Source organism: Oncorhynchus mykiss, chromosome 26 (assembly GCF_013265735.2).
Source record: "Oncorhynchus mykiss isolate Arlee chromosome 26, USDA_OmykA_1.1, whole genome shotgun sequence".
Lineage (NCBI taxonomy): Eukaryota > Metazoa > Chordata > Actinopteri > Salmoniformes > Salmonidae > Oncorhynchus > Oncorhynchus mykiss.
In genome coordinates this window covers 26370539-26389613 of record NC_048590.1, presented here as the reverse complement: position 1 = coordinate 26389613, position 19075 = coordinate 26370539, and the positions used below count along the sequence as shown (strand labels likewise).

Here is a 19075-nt window from a genome sequence, read left to right as displayed (position 1 = left end):
GTAAGGTCACTCAGTCGAGCAGTGAATTTCAAACACAGATTCAACCATAAAGACCAGGGAGGTTTTCCAACGCTCGCAAAGAAGGGAAAAAAGTATTTAAAAAAGCAGACATTGAATATCCCTTTGAGCATGGTGAAGTTATTAATTACACGTTGGATGGTGTTTCAATACACCCAGTCACCAAAGTTACAGGTGCCCTTCCTAACTCAGTTGTCGGAGAGTAAGGAAACTGCTAAGGGATTTCACCATGAGGCCAATGGTGACATTTAAACAGTTAAAGAGTTTAATGGCTGTGATAGGCAAAACCTGAGGATGATCAACAACATTGTAGTTACGCCACAATTAGGGTTGCAAAGGGTCAGGTGAATTGATTTTATATGACATACATTATTTTGTGTTAACTAGTAAATAGTAGCCTATAGAAAAGTGTGTTTAAATCATTTTTAACTTGTTCATTTCTGCTAGTTAGTTTTTGCTACTATGTGGGTTTTAGCTTGCTTGTGCCTGTTAATTCACCTGTTTCCATACATGTTTCATTTTAAAACATTTATCTTACAAAGGAGTTGTTCAATCTAACTGCTTAACTATTTATCTGTACAGGGAATTGTATTTGTTTTTTTTACTCCTTTTTTTCTAATCTTTACAGGAAAATGCCACGGGCACTATCTGATGTGTGGAGACATTTCACTGCTGCTAATGTAGAAGGAAAAGCTGTGCAAATGTGCAAATACTGAGTGAAATCATACTGAGTATTACTGAGTACCACTCTCCATATTTTAGCATAGTGGTGACTTCATCATGTTATGGGTATGCTTGTAATCATTAAGGACTGGGGGGGGGGGGGGTTTCAGGATAAAAAAATGTGGTATTGTGTGTAGATGGTTGAGAGAATTTTTTTTTTTTTTATACATTTTGAACTCAGGCTAAACAACAAAATGTGTAATAAGTCAAGGGGTATGAATACTTTCTGAAGGCACTGAAACGATTTGGTTTGGCCATAAAATAGTAGTACCAGCAGTATCATTCAATATATGTAGGCTATTCTTTCCACAAACCCTACCAATTTCCACTTCACAGAAAATGCTGAAAGTGGCTGCAAATCACCATGCTCTTAAAACCAATGTGATTATTGCACAGCCCCAGCAGATGGAGGCAATAGGATTCAAGGTGTATTACAGCATAGACTTAATACATTTTCAAATAAACATAGAACATTTGCTCTTATTGTAAACGCATTACCGAAGACCCATGCCTCCATCTATGGGACCATTGCATGTTCCATCCTAGCCAAAGTTCTGCTTTTTGTTACCCTTAAACCCTTGAAGGAAACCTTTTTCCCCCCAACGTGATATTCATCATCTCCAGCACCACCCCAACATCAACATATGTGAAAATGGTGAGTTTCTATGTTTTGTAGTAAAAAAAAAAAAAAGATGGAGGAAGATAAGTGTTTCCAATGACATCATCGTTGTGCATTGTACAATTGACACATTTGTAGACATTATCTACCAATTGGTTGATGTCATTGGAAAACCATATCTTCATATGTTTTACTACAAAACACAGAAATGCACAATTCTTGCATATGTCGATGTTGGAGTGGTGCTGGAGATTTATGAATATGATGTAGATATATATATATATATATATATTTTTAAAATGTCCCTTTAACCCCACACTGTGTTCCACTACCATTTAAATGCAGAATTAAAGAAACAAAACTGACATCAAAAACTCAGTTACAATACAAAAAACTGTAAATGCAGTAAATGAAAATAATAAGAAGTCTAAAAGTTTAGACGGACCTACTCAACACCCTGGGTGAATTTTGATGGGTTTAAGAGCCCTTGGAACTAAATGTCTTCACTACTGATAGAAAGACAGCCACACAACCCACCACGATGCCTCTGGGGCTAAAATGCAAGTTAAGTTCATTAATAGCAAAACAATTCACTTTGTGCATTTGCTGAATATTATTGAAACAAAGAAAGGAAGAACATTTCAAAGGCTTTGTGGAGTATGTTCCCTTGTCAATATATTGCTGAGGGGTGTGGATTCTGATATTGGTCAGGTGCTGTTCAATGTACTGGCTGAGTGTCATTTTGGAGCTTGTAAAATAAAATGCATTTCCACTTTAAACTCATGCAGAAGCTAAGTTGGCACAAGCAAACTCGGACCCTTTAGCATGGGTGGGAGGAAGCAGGAGACGGAGTGGCTGGGATGGTAAGGTCTGAACAGAACAAACATTCCTAAAGATGAACTGAATGAAATGATGGGCAAAAGTCACATAAGGTCATTTCCCTCTCTAATGGGTGTTCACCTATAAAAAGACTCCCACTGCAATTACCTACTTAAAACGGAAAAACAGACTCTCTTGTGAAGTGCACTACTTGAAATGACCTCCCTTAAATGGCCTGGCATAAGTACTATATAGACTGACTGAAAGGCAAGGAAGAAAGTTGACCTCAGACAACAAATAATTCGTGCCCATTTCCAACTTCTAGATGGAAATCAATAACATGTTACATCAATTAGAAAAAAAGGGAGAGCTAATCAGCAAAGTAAAAGCAATATGAATTTTGTATGGCAAGAGTTGACTAGAAACAGCCAACATTCCTACACAACAGCTGAAGTCAACCTAGAGTGATGCTGCATCTCCATTCAGCCATATCTCAAAGAAGAGTGGTCAGGGGAGGGGACAAACAGGAAAAACGTAATGAAGCCTTAAGGTTACAGGCAGCGGTGGCAGGACAGGGATAAGAACAGGGATAGGAACAGGAACATGGAAGTGTGCAGCCGTATAGAGCTAAACAGTAAGGACACTGGCACCAGGGATGTGGTGACAGCCAGGCCAAGCTATAAAAAGTAGCAGGGCAGGCCACGGATGGGTGATGGGTGTAGGGTAATATCACAGCCAGCATGCACCCGCCTTGCAAAGTACAGTAACAGCACAGAACAGTAAAGGTGTAAAAAGGCCAGGGCAGTGATGCTTCAGCAGAGAGATATATGGTGGCAAATGGAGGAAGGCTGTGCAGGGATACGGGGCGGGAGAAACTACTTGAACAAAGAGCCAAAGCGACAGGCAAAATTGTCTGGTGTGACCAAAAAAAACTAACCTGAACTGCTGAACAGCCTAAAATTAAAGAGTTGTCCTCATTTGACAGAGAACCAATAGAAACCTACATTTGAAATGTCAAAGTATTTTTTCAATACTTGATTCCAAAGATTTGGGGTACAAAATAAAGTTCACAAAAAAAGTGAAAAGAAGAGATAGCCAGAAGTAGTAAGGCCAATTTGCAGTAAAATCTACAGTCCCAAATTAAATTTCATGTAAACTGAAAAATACTTCACCTTCCTCCAGCTACAGCCAGTTTGTCCCGCCTTGTCTGAGGGCTGCATTGGCTGCATTGAAGCACTGATGTCCGAAGGCAACAGACTTCTGGTTCTACTGAAACTCACTCTAAACCGGGGCACTTTGGTAAGGGGCAGAGTAAAAAGAGCTAAAGTGAATTGCATTTTGAACGTTCAGGTTGTGACAAATTTAACCAGAAAAAGTTGTTTTGTTTTATATTTTTTCTCTTCCTTTGAATATGATATTGGGTTAATTAACATTTAGGCCTACAGTTGCAAACACCTAGTTTCAGTGATTTTCTGGATTACTTATGTGGAAGTACTGTACTGTACTGTACTAGATGTACTATTTAGCCTTACACAGACTGATGCATGGTGTCAGAAGATACTACTTGAACTAATGGTGTGGCAGTAACTGGTTAAGCAAAATAGCTGCAAAACACATAAGTAAACAGTTAGTGATATTTCTGGAATTTTGCAAAGAGGTATCACTGAATTACTTAACATTTTTGGATCTCAAACAATGATTTTGTGAGCAGTACCGAAATGGTTTTGTACCCGGCTTCTGACTTGTCCCAAAGAGAGATGGTTTGCATTTTTATAATATTTATCTTCAGAAATGTACAATAACAGACTGAGAGCCAATTGCTATTGTCAATTAATGGGGTACATTTAGCTTTTCATGATTTAGTGGACCCCAAAAAGACAGACTGCCGTATTGAAGATCATTCAGACAGCCCAAGAAGATGGGGACTGTAGGTCTTGTGTGCCCCGAAAGAATCAGGGGTGTCCTCTAACGGCATGGAATGAAGAGGGTTTCCTTAGACTCCAACTGCAAGGCACAGTGTTCCCAGCAAGGACTGTAGGCATGACTTTGTTTTGGCATAACCCAACCACTGAAAACAGTGCAATCCTTATAGCCAATTGTTGAGCTAGGATCATGAAGTTGGATTTCTATGGAGAGCAAGAATGCCCCCTCTGATTGTGTGTTACAGCCCCTATGCCCTGATGGGAAAAACTTTAAAAATTTCTACCCTAAAGCACATTAAAAGAGGCCTTTCTGATCTGCTTGCAACCTGTAGGCCTATGTCATAAAGAGATGTTTGGATCCTACAGTCCCTGTATAGAATCATTGTGTCAGCACAAAACAAGGCAATGCTTTACTACAGCTCATTTTCAGTCTAGCCCTCTGATTGGGATTCTAAAAGGGGCTGCAGCTGGAGCTGATTACATCTGAGCTGTGAGGTTTATAGCAACCAGCAACAGATCATGACATAAAAGGTACTCATAGTTCCGCATGTCTGCAATAATTATCTCTGTGTAAAACCCAGGGGATAATGCAAACCAAAACAAAAAAACAGGAACAGGTCGTTCCCATCACTCACAGTTAGAACTGTTCACAGTCTTCAGAGACGTGAGCAAGCCCCCAGGGCCCAGGGATGGCTGGCTGGCATTGTGTGCAGTGTGTTTGCTGAGGGCCACAGGACGCCCAAAGGAGAGGGCAATAAGGCCTCATAACTCCGGTCTTCAGCAGCTGCTCCTTGCCTATTGGCTGTACTCTCTACATGCAGGTGTAAGCCTACAGGTACAGACTGTGTGCTGCCTACCCCTAATGTAGTTGGAAGTGGTCTTGCAGGTAGCCTAAAGAAGGGTTGACTCCAGGAAACAGGATGGAACCATTACCAGCACTGCTCACTGTTACCATGGAGGCAGAAGAGAAGAGGGGGTAAAGGAGGAGGGGCTTACCTGAGTCAAGGGCAGCTGAGGGAGGAGGAACCGCCTCTCCACCGCTCTTCTGGCTCATGGCTGCTGCTGGGTTTTGCTGAGTGGAGGATGGCAGTTGCAGCTCTTTGGGGAGAAGGTCATACACTGATTCTGTGTAGAGAGAGAAGAGAAATGAGAGAGGGGGGGGTTCAGGAGGTGAGTCGAGTCCCACTTGAAAGGCTGTTCGTAATCTCACAGCATGAGAGAGCTTGCAAAGAAGTCAGCAGATTTACTGTACATGAAGCTCTTTCAGAATTCTAAAAGACAAGTTTAAATACAGCAAAGTTACAGCTCCTCCTTTTCAAAATGTGAGGAAGATGGTCAATTTTCTAAATTGTAAAATGCCTTTCACTTATAGGCTATACTCATAGGCTCTCCTTATAGACATCAAGAAAACATTTCAACAGGGAAAAACAATAACCTTCGTAAACATGGTACAGCATGCCTTTGGCGGTTGACACTGACCCTGTACCAGGCCCAGAGCATTGTCCTGCCTGGCCATCACTCTGGAAAATGACCTAGCAGTTTATAAATGTACTATAACAACAAGAGCATAGTGATAAATACAGCCCCAGTCCAGATTCCTGCCATGTCTCCACAGCCTGGCCTATCAGCTGCTGCCTGGTGCCCCCACCACCTACCAACCCCCATCCCCACGTGTCTGTGCCAGGGGCCTTGGACGTCTCGCTCGGCCCCCTCCCTGAAAAATGGCAGGGAGCTATTTAGAGGAACAAGAGCACAATGCCCCCCGAGCCATGTTTAGTATGCTGATGAGCACCACACTGAAAACCAAAGGGGCTGAGGAGGACTGGAGGAAGGCGGGTGTGGAGGGAGGTGACTTCAAGCGCTACACTACATGTGATGACGACCAGAACATTCACACCTTCCAACTCCCCCCATTCAATAGGACTATATGGTTCTGCAGATGGAGCCTCTTCACACTTACTAGACTTTTCCTAACATACCGTTGGCTACACATATTACTCAAATGTAAACTTGCTTACTTTCTATGTCTCAACTGTTACCTTCGGAGGAAGCGCATGACACGACAGTTGCCCCCCCTTGAAGCAGGGCAGTGCGAACAGAATTGTCTCATCGAGCCAACACTCCTACAGTATAAATGGCAATACCAGAGCAGTTTTTACTTGAAAATACAGTAACAGCCTGCTACGTTCTGAAATTGTCGCAGTAGGTGCCGGCTACACTGAGCCATGTAAAACTATGGAAGCCCATCCCCACCACCTAAAACATGTCAAATGTTGATCATACAAATGTTTTATTTGTAACATTGTGTGGGGATTTCAGAGACCACAGGTCCCAGAGTGGTGGTGGGGTGGGGGGCAATTGTTTTCCTGGGGCCTATAGCTTTTCCTGATCTGGTAGTAGACTAACCTAACCAACTCCGGATCCTATTTGAAGCATATGACATAGTAATAAATCACTGTAAAAAATCTAGTCATATGTAAAAACTAAAAAACATTACAACCCTTCACACAGATTAAGAGACAACTGTGATTGGATAAAAACAAACAAGGCTGAGCTCACTGTATGTAGGGTTGCTCATACAGCAAGTCATTACTATTGTGTTGATGGATTCATTCCAACTTTGGATTAAAAAGGACTAGGTAGCCTCGCTACCTGAAGTGTGACTATAAACCACATTTGATCACATTCACATTTTCTTAGTACACAAATAAATGGGCCCATTTTAGGCTATAAATTGGGAATGTGCATCTTTCCCTTTCACAACGACTTATTGTGTATTTAGATACATGGGATCCGATACAATACATGAACGATGCGTTTTAGTTTGAAATGATTTGGTGCGATTCAGTTTGAGTAGAGAACAAATTGATGGTTTGAGATGCAGTAACATGTTGCATAAACACATTCATTTTCCATTCTATATTAAAACCTGTTGCTGATGGAGCTCATGAGTTGGGCCTCGCTGAGCCAGGATCTGCCGGTCTGTCTGTAAGTGATGTATGTCTATGGTGTGTACTGTGTAGGCACCTGATCTGAGCCATAAGGGAGACTAGGCATCTACCACCAGATTAGGGGGGCAATGTAGCTTTATGTTTCTTGTCTCCCCACTTTGAAATCCCCATCACCTACTAATTAACTTGTCATTTTTGCAGATTAAGTTTGAGCAAGTAATGTATCAATATTTATCATTTACAAATTAGCTATGACATACCCAATGAATATATAGCACAACTGTTTAGCGAGCTTCTTTTCTCTTCCTGTGTTAGTAATGCCGAGCACCTCCCAAAAGTGATTCCTTGTTATGAAATGATCAACTTTACCCTGTATATCTAATTACCATATACACTGAGTGTACAAAACATTAGGAACACCTTCCTAATATTGAGTTGCACCCCTTTTGCCCTCAGAACAGACTCAATTTGTCAGGGCGTGGACTCAACAAGGTGTCGAAAGCGTTCCACAGGGATGCTGGCCCATGTTGACTCCAATGCATCCCAAAGTTGTGTCAAGTTGGCTGGATGTCCTTCAGTTGGTAGAACATTGATACACACAGGAATCTGTTGAGTGTAAAAACCCAGCAGCGCTTCAGTTCTTGACACACTCAAACTGGTATGCCTGGCATCTACTACCATACCCTGTTTAAGTCTTTCTTTAACCTGTCTCCTCCCCTTCTCTACACTGACTGAAGTGGATTTAACAGGTGACATCAATAAGGGATCATAGCTGTCACCTGGTCAGTCTATGTCACGGAAAGAGCAGGTGTTCTTAATGTTTTGTACACTCAGCGTGCACTGATCAAGTAAAGCAGAACTACTGCTGATGGTGAACCTGGACAAATGAAACATCTACTGGAAGCACATTGATAACAATCCAGCAAATTACATGTGTTGTCACTCAAATAATAAAGCCTAATATCGTTCAAGGCCTTTAGCATTTGAATGCTGAAGGTGCCGCACAGATGTACATGGTCCTGCAGGGACAGGGAGCATAACTCGCGTTGGTCAGCACGCAAAGCTGGGCACAGTGTGCAGTTTGACTAGACTGATAATCCCTGGGCTTGTTTGGCATGCAAAATGACTTGTAGATCAATGACTGTCAACACAGTTATATGGCTAGTTCGACAGTGAATGAGAGGACACATCAGATGTCATAAAAACACATTTGAACCGGCGATTCGCAATGTTAGAATTTATTTTCTGACGGATGAATGCTACATTTGGATCGTTTTGAGGTTTGCGGACCGACGTTAAACATCTGAAAATCGAGTGAATCCCGTTACATCCCTCCTATAAATACATAGCGTAGGCTATAAAAACATGTTACATTTCCCCTGGCCAGACGCAGACGGGATCAGATCGCATAGGCTTCTCTAGGCTACCTGCAGCTGTTATCAGTAGACCCCAGTTGATCAGACTGCAGATCAGACTAATTGTGCACTTTGACAAATCATGAAGCATTATTTTTGGTGTGGCAGTTATGGGCTTCCAAAGAAAACAGCTTTGATAGGCTAAATGTACTTGATGAAAACATGCCGTTATAGCAACTCTGTGCTTTTGTCTTGAAGCTAAAATGTAACGAGTGTAGCCTATAGACGAGAAATAAACCCTTTAATTGACTGCACATACATGTTTGTGAATTGTTGTATTATTCACGTGTGTAATATGGTTTGGTTGCATTATTCAACAATGTAATATGTTTTAGAAGAAAAGTATGTCAATGTTGAATAGTTTGTGCCAACTGGCTAGTGGCTACTGTGATATTTATGTTGAATTTGAGCTGCGGACAAAGAATGTGGTGTTGCCAGCCACAACGAAAGGTAAAGCAAGGATGTAATGTGAATTGAAAAGTTACATTTTATTTCATTTCACCACCCCGCTCCTCAGACCTTCATATCTCGTAGTGGGACTATAGGGCCATCGTCAGCCTAAACAAACAAGTCCTACTGAGCATCAAATTCCCTATCCCAATTATCATTTGAATCCATTGCTTTTTGTGTCCTAGTAAAGCCCCTGCTGATCCTTTTTATATTTTACAAGACAAAAAGCTCAATAAGCTACTTTTCACTTGAATGATTGAGATTGCAACACCAGATCTGAATGAATCCATGCAATCATATCAAAAGTAGAATCAAATTAATGGCCTGCTGAGGGTTCTCAGAGAAGGAAACCATCTTTTACTTCCAAACCTGAGATGGTAACACCTCAGGGATAAAACGATGGAAATGGAAAAAACAAGACGACGCAGGTCACAGCAAAAGCCCTGGCATATCAATAAGTAGCGTTTCAGAACTGATTACAGTAGAGAGAGCAGGATTGACAGAGGGCCTTTCTCCCTCGGACTCCCACCTCAGGGCGAACGGGACAGAGGGAGGGGAGCTAGAAAGCCTTAGGTCAACAACATGACAACACGTTTACTACCAGATCCTATTCATCTTCCAAATATTATGGTATGAACTAACAGCGGCCATTACAGTCGCCTGACTCTCTGCCAACTGCCAGCTTTAATTACTTGCAGCTGAGTCCCGGGGTTTGGTGTGTGTGTCAGATACTTAACCCTCCCATTGTTACCGCTGGCTGTCTACTACAGACGAACCTGGGAAGCAAGCAGTGAAAACCAGCCTACAGGCCTCGGGAGTCCCACAGCACTGCTCATTCTGGATGAACACACAGTTTCCCACACAGAGGGGCCTGAAAATGATAATCTCTGCCGCCTCCTCGCCCAAGCTTCACGTTGGAGCAGCACAAGCAGATCTGGTGTGGTTTAATGCTTCTACGTTAGGTAACCCCTTCAGAAAAGAAAGGCATGAACAAACACACACACTTTCTCTCCAATTCTCTGAGTCTGCCACTCCGTTTACCAGTCCCTCTACCAGTCCTCCCTGGCCACACTGATGGCACATGCAGGAACATGTGCACTCTGCACGGGGCCCTTCCAGTAAACAGAATGCAGACCGCACAGACAGAAAATATGTACTCTGCTCTCGAATCAGTGGCTGGCCTGTTTTAGTGTTTCCACAGTCCCAGGACTTTATAAAGAGTGAAAATTCCTATTCTGCTGCATAGTTTCCTCCCTCGCAAACAGAGCACAGTGCTTTCTTTTCACATCGCTAAACACGATTTTTCTTTCGCATGGGGAAAAGAAAAACAAGGGTCAATATCATTAACTGGCTAAATAAACACATTGACTTGACACCATGTGTTGCCTCCATTCTAACACGCTCTATATTCTTACACCCTGTTTTGCTGTTCTGTGAACTTGATCAAGTCAGACTGAAAATGAGGATAAACTTCATTTCCTCTCCTATTCTGACAGAGTTCAGAAAGTGAACCAGTTCAGTTCCAAAACTGGATTTAAGATGCCAATTATTTTATTTGATCTGCTTCAAACCTAAAATGAATGAAGGGAAGATGCTACCATCCCATTTCTCAAAGAAAGAATGCTGTTACTATACATGCATTGATGGTTTAAATTATAATTAAGATACGGGTACACTTTATTTAGCCTAACTCTGCCAAGCCTATGATCTGCCACATGCAGCCTACTGTTCAAAGATTCACCTTCTTTAGAGGCAAATCCAGGCAAAGTTGACCTCAAAACGTCCACACAGTTAAAAATTGTTCCCATAGCATGTGCCACGCTTGTGTTCAGTTTTGACTGCACAACTCTATGTCGAAGTAAAAGTGTAAAGAGAGACCACTCACCATGGGAAAGGCAGGACTTACACTCCCATTCATTTCCCTCACATTCCTGCTGCTTGCTCTCACTAGCCCTAGCACCTGGGGCGTGGCACTGTGTTTTTGGCTGAATGACTGTTGACACCCCTTCTGTCCCCCTCCCCTCCCACCACTTGTCTTGTTACGGTGTTCACTGACCTTTTCTATCAGCTTGTTCAACAGGTTGGTTGCATTGTCATTGGAAGCTTGTCAAATAGAAATGGAGGCCATTGAGAAAAACACAAACAGTCAAAGTAGGATAAAGGTGCAGGGTGGCTAGGCTACATTATGGTGGGACAACACTAAATGAAGAGACAAGGAAGGATAAAGAATAGACTTACCTTCACAGCAGCACATCTGATGTGCAACCCAGGCAGGGAGAAACACATTCAGAGGGCTGGCACCTCCAGTGAGCTATTTACAACAGTCCTGATATGTTTACAACCAAGCCTACATGAGGGCTGCCACTGACACCATAGCAACAGGGAACATGGGGGCACTTTCCATAAGAGAGTTGTCTCTTCTCATGAGAAAATTAGGAGAAAAACAGACATACAAAACACCCAAATAAAGAAGTTAGCCTACCATTTACAGGTGGATAATTCTACAACTGCCAGAGTTACTGTACATACTGCAGGATCATCTCAGTAAGCAACGGTAACCCATGTGTTTAAAAAATCTGTTAAATCTTTAAACACCACCCACGGCCTCCCTTGATCTAAAGCTGTCTGGGCAGCCATCAATTTTCTATTCAAATCAGGTGCTACTCTGGTATGAGCCCAGAGGGAGAAGTCAACATCTTCGCAAAATACACTCCTAAAGGCAAACCAATACAAACCATTGAAGCACAAGTCACTTACGGCCCACCTACTTTGTAAAACATTGATACTGAGAAATACGATCTTGAGTGAATGTTGAATGATGATGTCAAAAGTGTCGTCTCAGATTTGTTCAACCGTAAGGAAGATGTTGCCATCCGATGTGTGACTGAAACATGGTGAAATTGTTGTGACAAAGAGGTGCTAAAAGTATTCACCACATAAATGTCAACCAAAATCAGTAAAGCGAAACAAGTAGACCTAGCCTAACCTGTCCACTGTGATCCTCACACCCAACAGTAACCTATATATCAGCAAGAGTCCACTCAAGCCACAACAAAAAGCTTTTCCCAAAGACAACTATGACAATCACAACCGTTGCAACGTCCTTCAGTCTCAATTTGGCCAACCTAACAGCGGCATGATTCAAATGCGCCTGACAACTAAGGGATGGAGTAATAAAATAAAATGCTTCCACGGTATCACCCAACAGCAAATCTGTCCCCTCTCACTCTCTCCAGGAAAGCTGGAGGGGTGGTGGAGAACAAAATAAGGGGTCACCAGCTCTGTGGTCAGGGATTAATGTAAATGTTCACGTCCTCCATGTGTTGACATCTAGGGGGCAAGCCCAATCAGAGCACAGTTGGCTTACGCATTACCAGTGTCACTGTACCGTCATCAACCCTCATCTCTTGCTGCTGTGCCCGCTGCCCAAATACAGGTGTAAGGACCACATGGACTAGTGACATCATTATAGACGTGGTCACCAGCACACCTCCAACAAGGACATTGCAACAAAAAAAAACTGGTTCCCAATGCACTGACCCACCACACAGCTGAACTGAGGTCTCTATCTGTGCATAACCAAAGGAACATTAATATCTCCATCTTGGGTACCTGAACACTAGAAACCAAATGCAAATGAAACCATCCTCAGCCCCAGACCAGTCACAATCTCTCACTACCTGAGAAAAAACATAATGGCTTCATTAATCCAATTGAGCAGGTCTGGTCTTCTCAGCTACTTCCTAATGCATGGCAAGTGCCATGTCCTGTCACCTAAGCCATCCACTGATGAATGTTTTATGACAATGCTCTCCATGGAATTGAATCCCAGAGCAGATCTATTCTTCACACAGAGACAGAGAGGAATCAACCACCTGAAAGAAAAAACAACCACAATGTGTGACTAACAACACAGGGGCTCATACCCTCAGCCTCCAGTCAACTTCCTCCGAGGTTGGCCGGATGTTTCGTAGGAATAGCTAAGGTGAATTTGATCAAAAATAACAAAATTAGGATTCTCAATGTTCTCTGTTATTCAAATCAATGTTCCACTTGGAACAATGTTGTTGGGGAAAATAGCTCAAATAAATTACTTAATGAGTGGCAATATTTGAGTTGTAGCCCAGTTGCAGTACAATGTTTAGGAGGAGTCACAAGGAGTGTAGAAGTTAGTTTAGAGCAGATTCACTTTTACAGCAGGCTTCTTTCCACACAACCAGTCCAAGAGCCATTGATCAAATTGTTCGGGTCGTGTGTGTGTGTGTGTGTGTGTGTGTGTGTGTGTGTGTGTGTGTGTGTATATCTGTGTGGTTGATCATTAATACAGCGCCATAACGTCTCACTCAAACAATATCTTAACACAGATGAAAGAAGACCATTTTAGACCAACGCAGTGAGCAGTGCATGGACAGAGGGGTTAACAGAGTGGATGTTTATAATTTCCCTTCCATGTGCTTCCTAGTTTGTCATAGTTTCTTCCCCTGTCATACTGAATGGAATCAAACTAGCCGAGGTTTGTTAACCATTGAGTGAAACGCATCACAAGGTAGGTTGAGAGGTTATGGTTTTGTGCATTATCTTTATCAGGTCCCATATCACATCTCAGAATGTGATCGGTGTCATCTATGCATCTTTGGTCTTCTCACTCTTTATTCTTTCTCCATCTGTGTTTGTTGTAAAAGTGAAAGGCAGCCAGGTCCTGGATTAAGGGCAGCCGTTGGTGTCACGCAAGGCTCAGAGATCGTGACCTGCAGCCTGTTTCTGTCCAGCTAATCTAATTTTGACTAGAGACCACCTCTTGGAATCAGATTAGGCCTACCTCCGACTGGCTCGCAACGCAACAACACCCACCATCATCAGGACAAACTAGCCAGTCACAGTGAGCCGACTGTGGAATTCAATTGTGAATCATAATTTTAAGCCAAAAGTTCTGATCTGTTGCATCAGCCTCAATGTACTGGTTGTATGAATATGGAATCTATTGTCCCACAACTGTCCCAGAGTCTGTTTCAAATTTCTTTTTCACACAGAACTACGAGCTGACCAACAGAGTAGGTCAACTTTCTACTATGGAAGATAGTAGATTGACATAGGCTAGTAATTTTGCTGTTCATTACTCGTCTTGTTGGCAGAGGAACAGTAAACGTGGACAGTTATTCTAACATCTTCGAACTGAATTCGGTAAGGACGCATGCCGTTGCATCTTTGAGTTGCATGTTCTGTTTAGAGAACGACCAATATGGATTTTTTAGGGCTTATCCCCATACCAATTTTAGAGGCCTATGGCCGATATTTTAGGCCGATATTCAATATCATTACATTTCCAAGAGACAGTCATGTATGCATTAATTAATCAATTTTTAAAAAATCAAACACATATGCCTTAATTAAACATTTAAAAAACGACAATTTAATTTGAATGGTAAATCTCTTAATAAACTGGGTAAATTAAGATGGCATAGGCCTACACTGCCTCATTGCCTGCATCCGTAATGGGTCAGCGGTCAAACGACCTCCACTCATCACTGTCAAACGCTCCCTGAAACACTTCAGCGAGCAGGCCTTTCTAATCAACCTGGCCGGGGTATTCTGGAAGGATATTGATCTCATCTCGTCAGTAGAGGATGCTAGAGGATGCCCCATTCAAGAAATTTAGAACCAGGAACAGATATAGCCCTTGGTTTTCTTCAGACCTGACTGCCCTTAACCAACACAAAAACATCCTATGGCGTTCTGCATTAGCATCGAACAGCCCCCATGATATGCAACTTTTCAGGGAAGCTAGAAACCAATATACACAGGCAGTTAGAAAAGCCAAGGGTAGCTTTTTCAAGCAGAAATTTGCAACACAAACTCAAAAAAGTTCTGGGACACTGTAAAGTCCATGGAGAATAAGAACACCTCCTCCCAGCTGCCCACTGCACTGACGATAGGAAACACTGTCACCACCGATAAATCCACTATAATTGAGAATTTCAATAAGCATTTTTCTACGGCTGGCCATGCTGTCCACCTGGCTACCCCTACCCCGGTCGACAGCACTGTACCCCCCACAGCAACTCGCCCAAACCTTCCCCCTTTCTCCTTCTCCCAAATCCAGTCAGCTGATCTTCTGAAAGAGCTGCAAAATCTGGAACCCTACAAATCAGCCGTGCTAGACAGTCTGGTCCCTTTCTTTCTAAAATGATTTGCCAAATTTTTTGCCACCCCTATTACTAGCCTGTTCAACCTCTCGTGTCGTCTGAGATTCCCAAAGATTGGAAAGCAACTGCGGTCACCCCCCTCTTCAAAGGGGGGGACACTCTAGACCCAAACTGCTACAGACCTATATCTATCCTACCCTGCCTTTCTAAGGTCTTTGAAAGCCAAGTCAACCTTCTCCGTTATGCAATCTGGTTTCCGAGCTCTTCGTGGGTGTACCTCAGCCACGTTCAAGGTCCTAAACGATATCTTAGCCGCCATCGATATGAAACAATACTGTGCAGCCGTATTCATTGACCTGGCCAAGGCTTTCGACTCTGTCAATCACCACATCCTCATCGGCAGACTCGACAGCCTTGGTTTCTCAAATGATTGCCTCGCCTGGTTCACCAACTACTTCTCTGATAGAGTTCAGTGTGTCAAATTGGGGGGTCTGTTTTCCGGGCCTCTGGCAGTCTCTACGGGGGTGCCACAGGGTTCAATTCTTGGACCGACTCTCTTCTCTGTATACATCAATGATGTCACTCTTGCTGCTGGTGAGTCTCCGATCCACCTCTATGAAGACGACACCATTCTGTATACTTCTGGCCCTTCTTTGGACACTGTGTTAACAACCCTCTAGGCGAGCTTCAATGCCATACAACTCTCCTTCCGTGGCCTCCAATTGCTCTTAAATACAAGTAAAACTAAATGCATGCTCTTCAACCGATTGCTGCCTGCACCTACCCGCCTGTCCAACATCACTACTCTAGACGGCTGACTTAGAATATGTGGACAACTACAAATACCTAGGTGTCTGGTTAGACTGTAAACTCTCCTTCCAGACTCACATCAAACATCTCCAATCCAAAGTTAAATCTAGAATTGGCTTCCTATTTCGCAACAAAGCATCCTTCACTCATGCTGCCAAACATACCCTTGTAAAACTGACCATCCTACCAATCCTCGACTTCGGCAATGTCATTTACAAAATAGTCTCCAATACCCTACTCAATAAATTGGATGCAGTCTATCACAGTGCCATTCGTTTGGTCACCAAAGCCCCATATACTACCCACCACTGCGACCTGTGCGCTCTCGTTGGCTGGCCCTCGCTTCATACTCGTTGCCAAACCCACCGGCTCCAGGTCATCTACAAGACCCTGCTAGGTAAAGTCCCCCCTTATCTCAGCTCGCTGGTCACCATAGCAGCACCCACCTGTAGCACACGCTCCAGCAGGTATATCTCTCTGGTCACCCCCAAAACCAATTCTTCCTTTGGCCGCCTCTCCTTCCAGTTCTCTGCTGCCAATGACTGGAACGAACTACAAAAATCTCTGAAACTGGAAACACTTATCTCTCTCACTAGCTTTAAACACCAGCTGTCAGAGCAGCTCACAGATTACTGCACCTGTACATAGCCCATCTATAATTTAGCCCAAACAACTACCTCTTCCCCTACTGTATTTATTTATTTGTTCCTTTGCACCCCATTATTTCTATCTTTACTTTGCACATTCTTCCACTGCAAATCTACCATTCCAGTGTTTTACTTGCTATATTGTATTTACTTCACCACCATGGCCTTTTTTTCCCCTTTACCTCCCTTATCTCACCTCATTTGCTCACATTGTATATAGACTTATTTTTCTATGTATTATTGACTGTATGTTTGTTTTACTCCATGTGTACTCTGTGTTGTTGTATGTGTCGAACTGCTTTGCTTTATCTTGGCCAGGTCGCAATTGTAAATGAGAACTTGTTCTCAACGTGCCTACCTGGTTAAATAAAGGTGAAATAAATAAATAAAATACTCACAATACATGTGAATGCATATTCAAAAAGAATGTGTGCATGCATTGAGTTATTGAGCTTGTTTTGTTTGATCAGTGGAGTCTATGGTGCTACAGATGACAGACAATCTGTTTCCCTTCTATTTGGGACTTATATTAGCCTACTAATCAACGATATTTGCACAGCAGCATCACTCCAGCATGTCACGCCTGTATGGAAGGACATCATATAGGCACTGCTGTTAGTTTGAGAATATAAGAGAAAATCTATTCAATGCAAATGGGTCCAACATAACGTCATGATTTGTGATCATGGATTCTTATAAAACTAGTATTTTTAGTCATTTTCTGTGATCTGGAATTTATTTGTATTTTTTTTGTTGCCGTCAGGAAGCACCTCTAAACAACTCAGCTGCTATGACAAAATTTGAAATACCTCAATGGGCTGTCAAGGAATGGGCGGACTGTAACATGATCCTACTGCTATGATTGGCTAGAGTAAGGCTGTAACTTCACTTTCCCCTCACATCTCTCTCCATTGCTCATATCACTTGTTGACGTTTTCTGCTACTATGAGCACTAGCTAATGGTGATTACATTTCCTACAAAGCCATATAAGTGCATAATATATCTAACAGGGAGAGCGAGGGAAGGAAAAAATGATTAAACGACAATGCACATTCTGTCTGAAAGGCTGAAATCTGCCCATAGTTTGAGAAGTGAGAACCTACATACACGCACTGATCTACAGATTTCTTGGTCAATAAACATGCAGTAAGATTCTTAGCTAGCTAAACCTATTGCCATCATGTAAACGTGATTTCTGTCATTCTGCGCACCGTGGGTAGATGCCATAATCAGGTTACTCTGAGCACCGTGGGTGGACGCCATAATCAGGTTACGCAACTAATGCATATGGACCAGGTACATTTCTCAAATGTCCAGTAAATTAACACGCTGCCGTTCAAAATGTCCTGCGCCACTTTTTGCTAATGGTAATCCTGGTCTGTCTGTGCTGTGTTCACCTGTGGCTTCAGAGAGGAGGAACAGACAATATGAAAGAAAGACTTCAGAAATCTGTGGAATTCAAGCTATTTACACAAGCCAACCCTCTGCACACACCCACAAAGACACACGGGATGGTTTACTGAACCAGGCCTTGCATACCATCAGGTGTGGTCTGTCAGTCACAATAGGGTCCATCTGCTAATATCTATCTTGTTACTGCCTGTCTCATTCATAGGACACAAATCACAGGACTGCCATTCCCCCACTCCCCCATTATCACAAGGACGCTGCTTCACAATAAGCTTAGTGTGCCCACATAGGCATGTCTCCAGCCAGCGGGAGAACCATGCTTAGGCAACAAGGAGGCAGGCCTGTGGTCACTCAGCACGCACAAGTACACTCACTGCATGACATCACCAAGCCAGGGCTACACTCAGAGCTTTTAGCTTCTCAGCCTCCCAAACAGGACAATCAGAAAAACAACCAGCCATATAACACTGAAATTAGAGTTATTTTGCCTCAGAGACTATCTGCACTAGTGGCGAAAATAAATAAATAATCCATACAGTTACATATCAGGATATCATTTTGGACAATATATAGTTTCGTTTTGACAATATCGCAATATTATTTTTGTGCTAGTTGCACCAAAGTTCCAGTATTTTTCCCTCACGGCTTGTTCTCCATCTTCTTTTTAAATAGGGACCCAATTTGTTTTCAGCACTTTTATTTCCATGACTGATCAAAATTCGTTTTCTCATGGCTCTCTTGTCCCTCTGCAGAAGACACATGGTGAGCAATACATTTGTAACATGGAACAGCAATAAAAAGTAAATACACACACACAAAAGTTTTTGGTCACTTAGAAATGTCCTTGTTTTTTAAAGAAAACCTTTTTCTTGTCCATTAAAATAATATCAAATTGATCAGAAATACAGTGTAGACATTGTTAATGTTGTAAATGATTATTGTAGCTGGAAACGGCTGATTTTTTATGGAATATCTACATAGGCCCATTATCAGCAACCATCACTCCTGTGTTCCAATAGCACGTTGTGTTAGCTCATCTAAGTTTATCATTTCAAAAGGCTAATTGATCATTAGAAAACCCCTTTGCAATTCTGTTAACACAGCTGAAAACTGTTGTTCTGATTAAAGAAGCAATAAAACTGGCCTT

At 42.4% G+C, this 19075-nt stretch overlaps 1 protein-coding gene across 5 annotated transcripts in view; it reads right to left on the bottom strand.

The window, feature by feature from the left end:
- Positions 1-19075, bottom strand: part of nfat5b (nuclear factor of activated T cells 5b) — a 60073-nt gene that overhangs the window by 14691 nt on the left and 26307 nt on the right. For 2 of the 5 annotated variants that reach the window (XM_021586166.2, XM_021586168.2), the window contains exons 1-2: positions 5098-5226; positions 3352-3473 (exon numbers count right to left, since the gene is read on the bottom strand). Coding sequence is in view for 2 of the 5 variants with exons in the window: in XM_021586164.2 (XP_021441839.2) it covers positions 5098-5226 (129 nt within the window). In the remaining 3 variants the exon portion in view is untranslated. Of the gene's footprint in view, positions 1-3351; positions 3474-5097; positions 5227-19075 lie in introns of those variants that run through there. The other 3 variants (XM_021586165.2, XM_021586164.2, XM_021586167.2) reach the window with 2 other exon arrangements.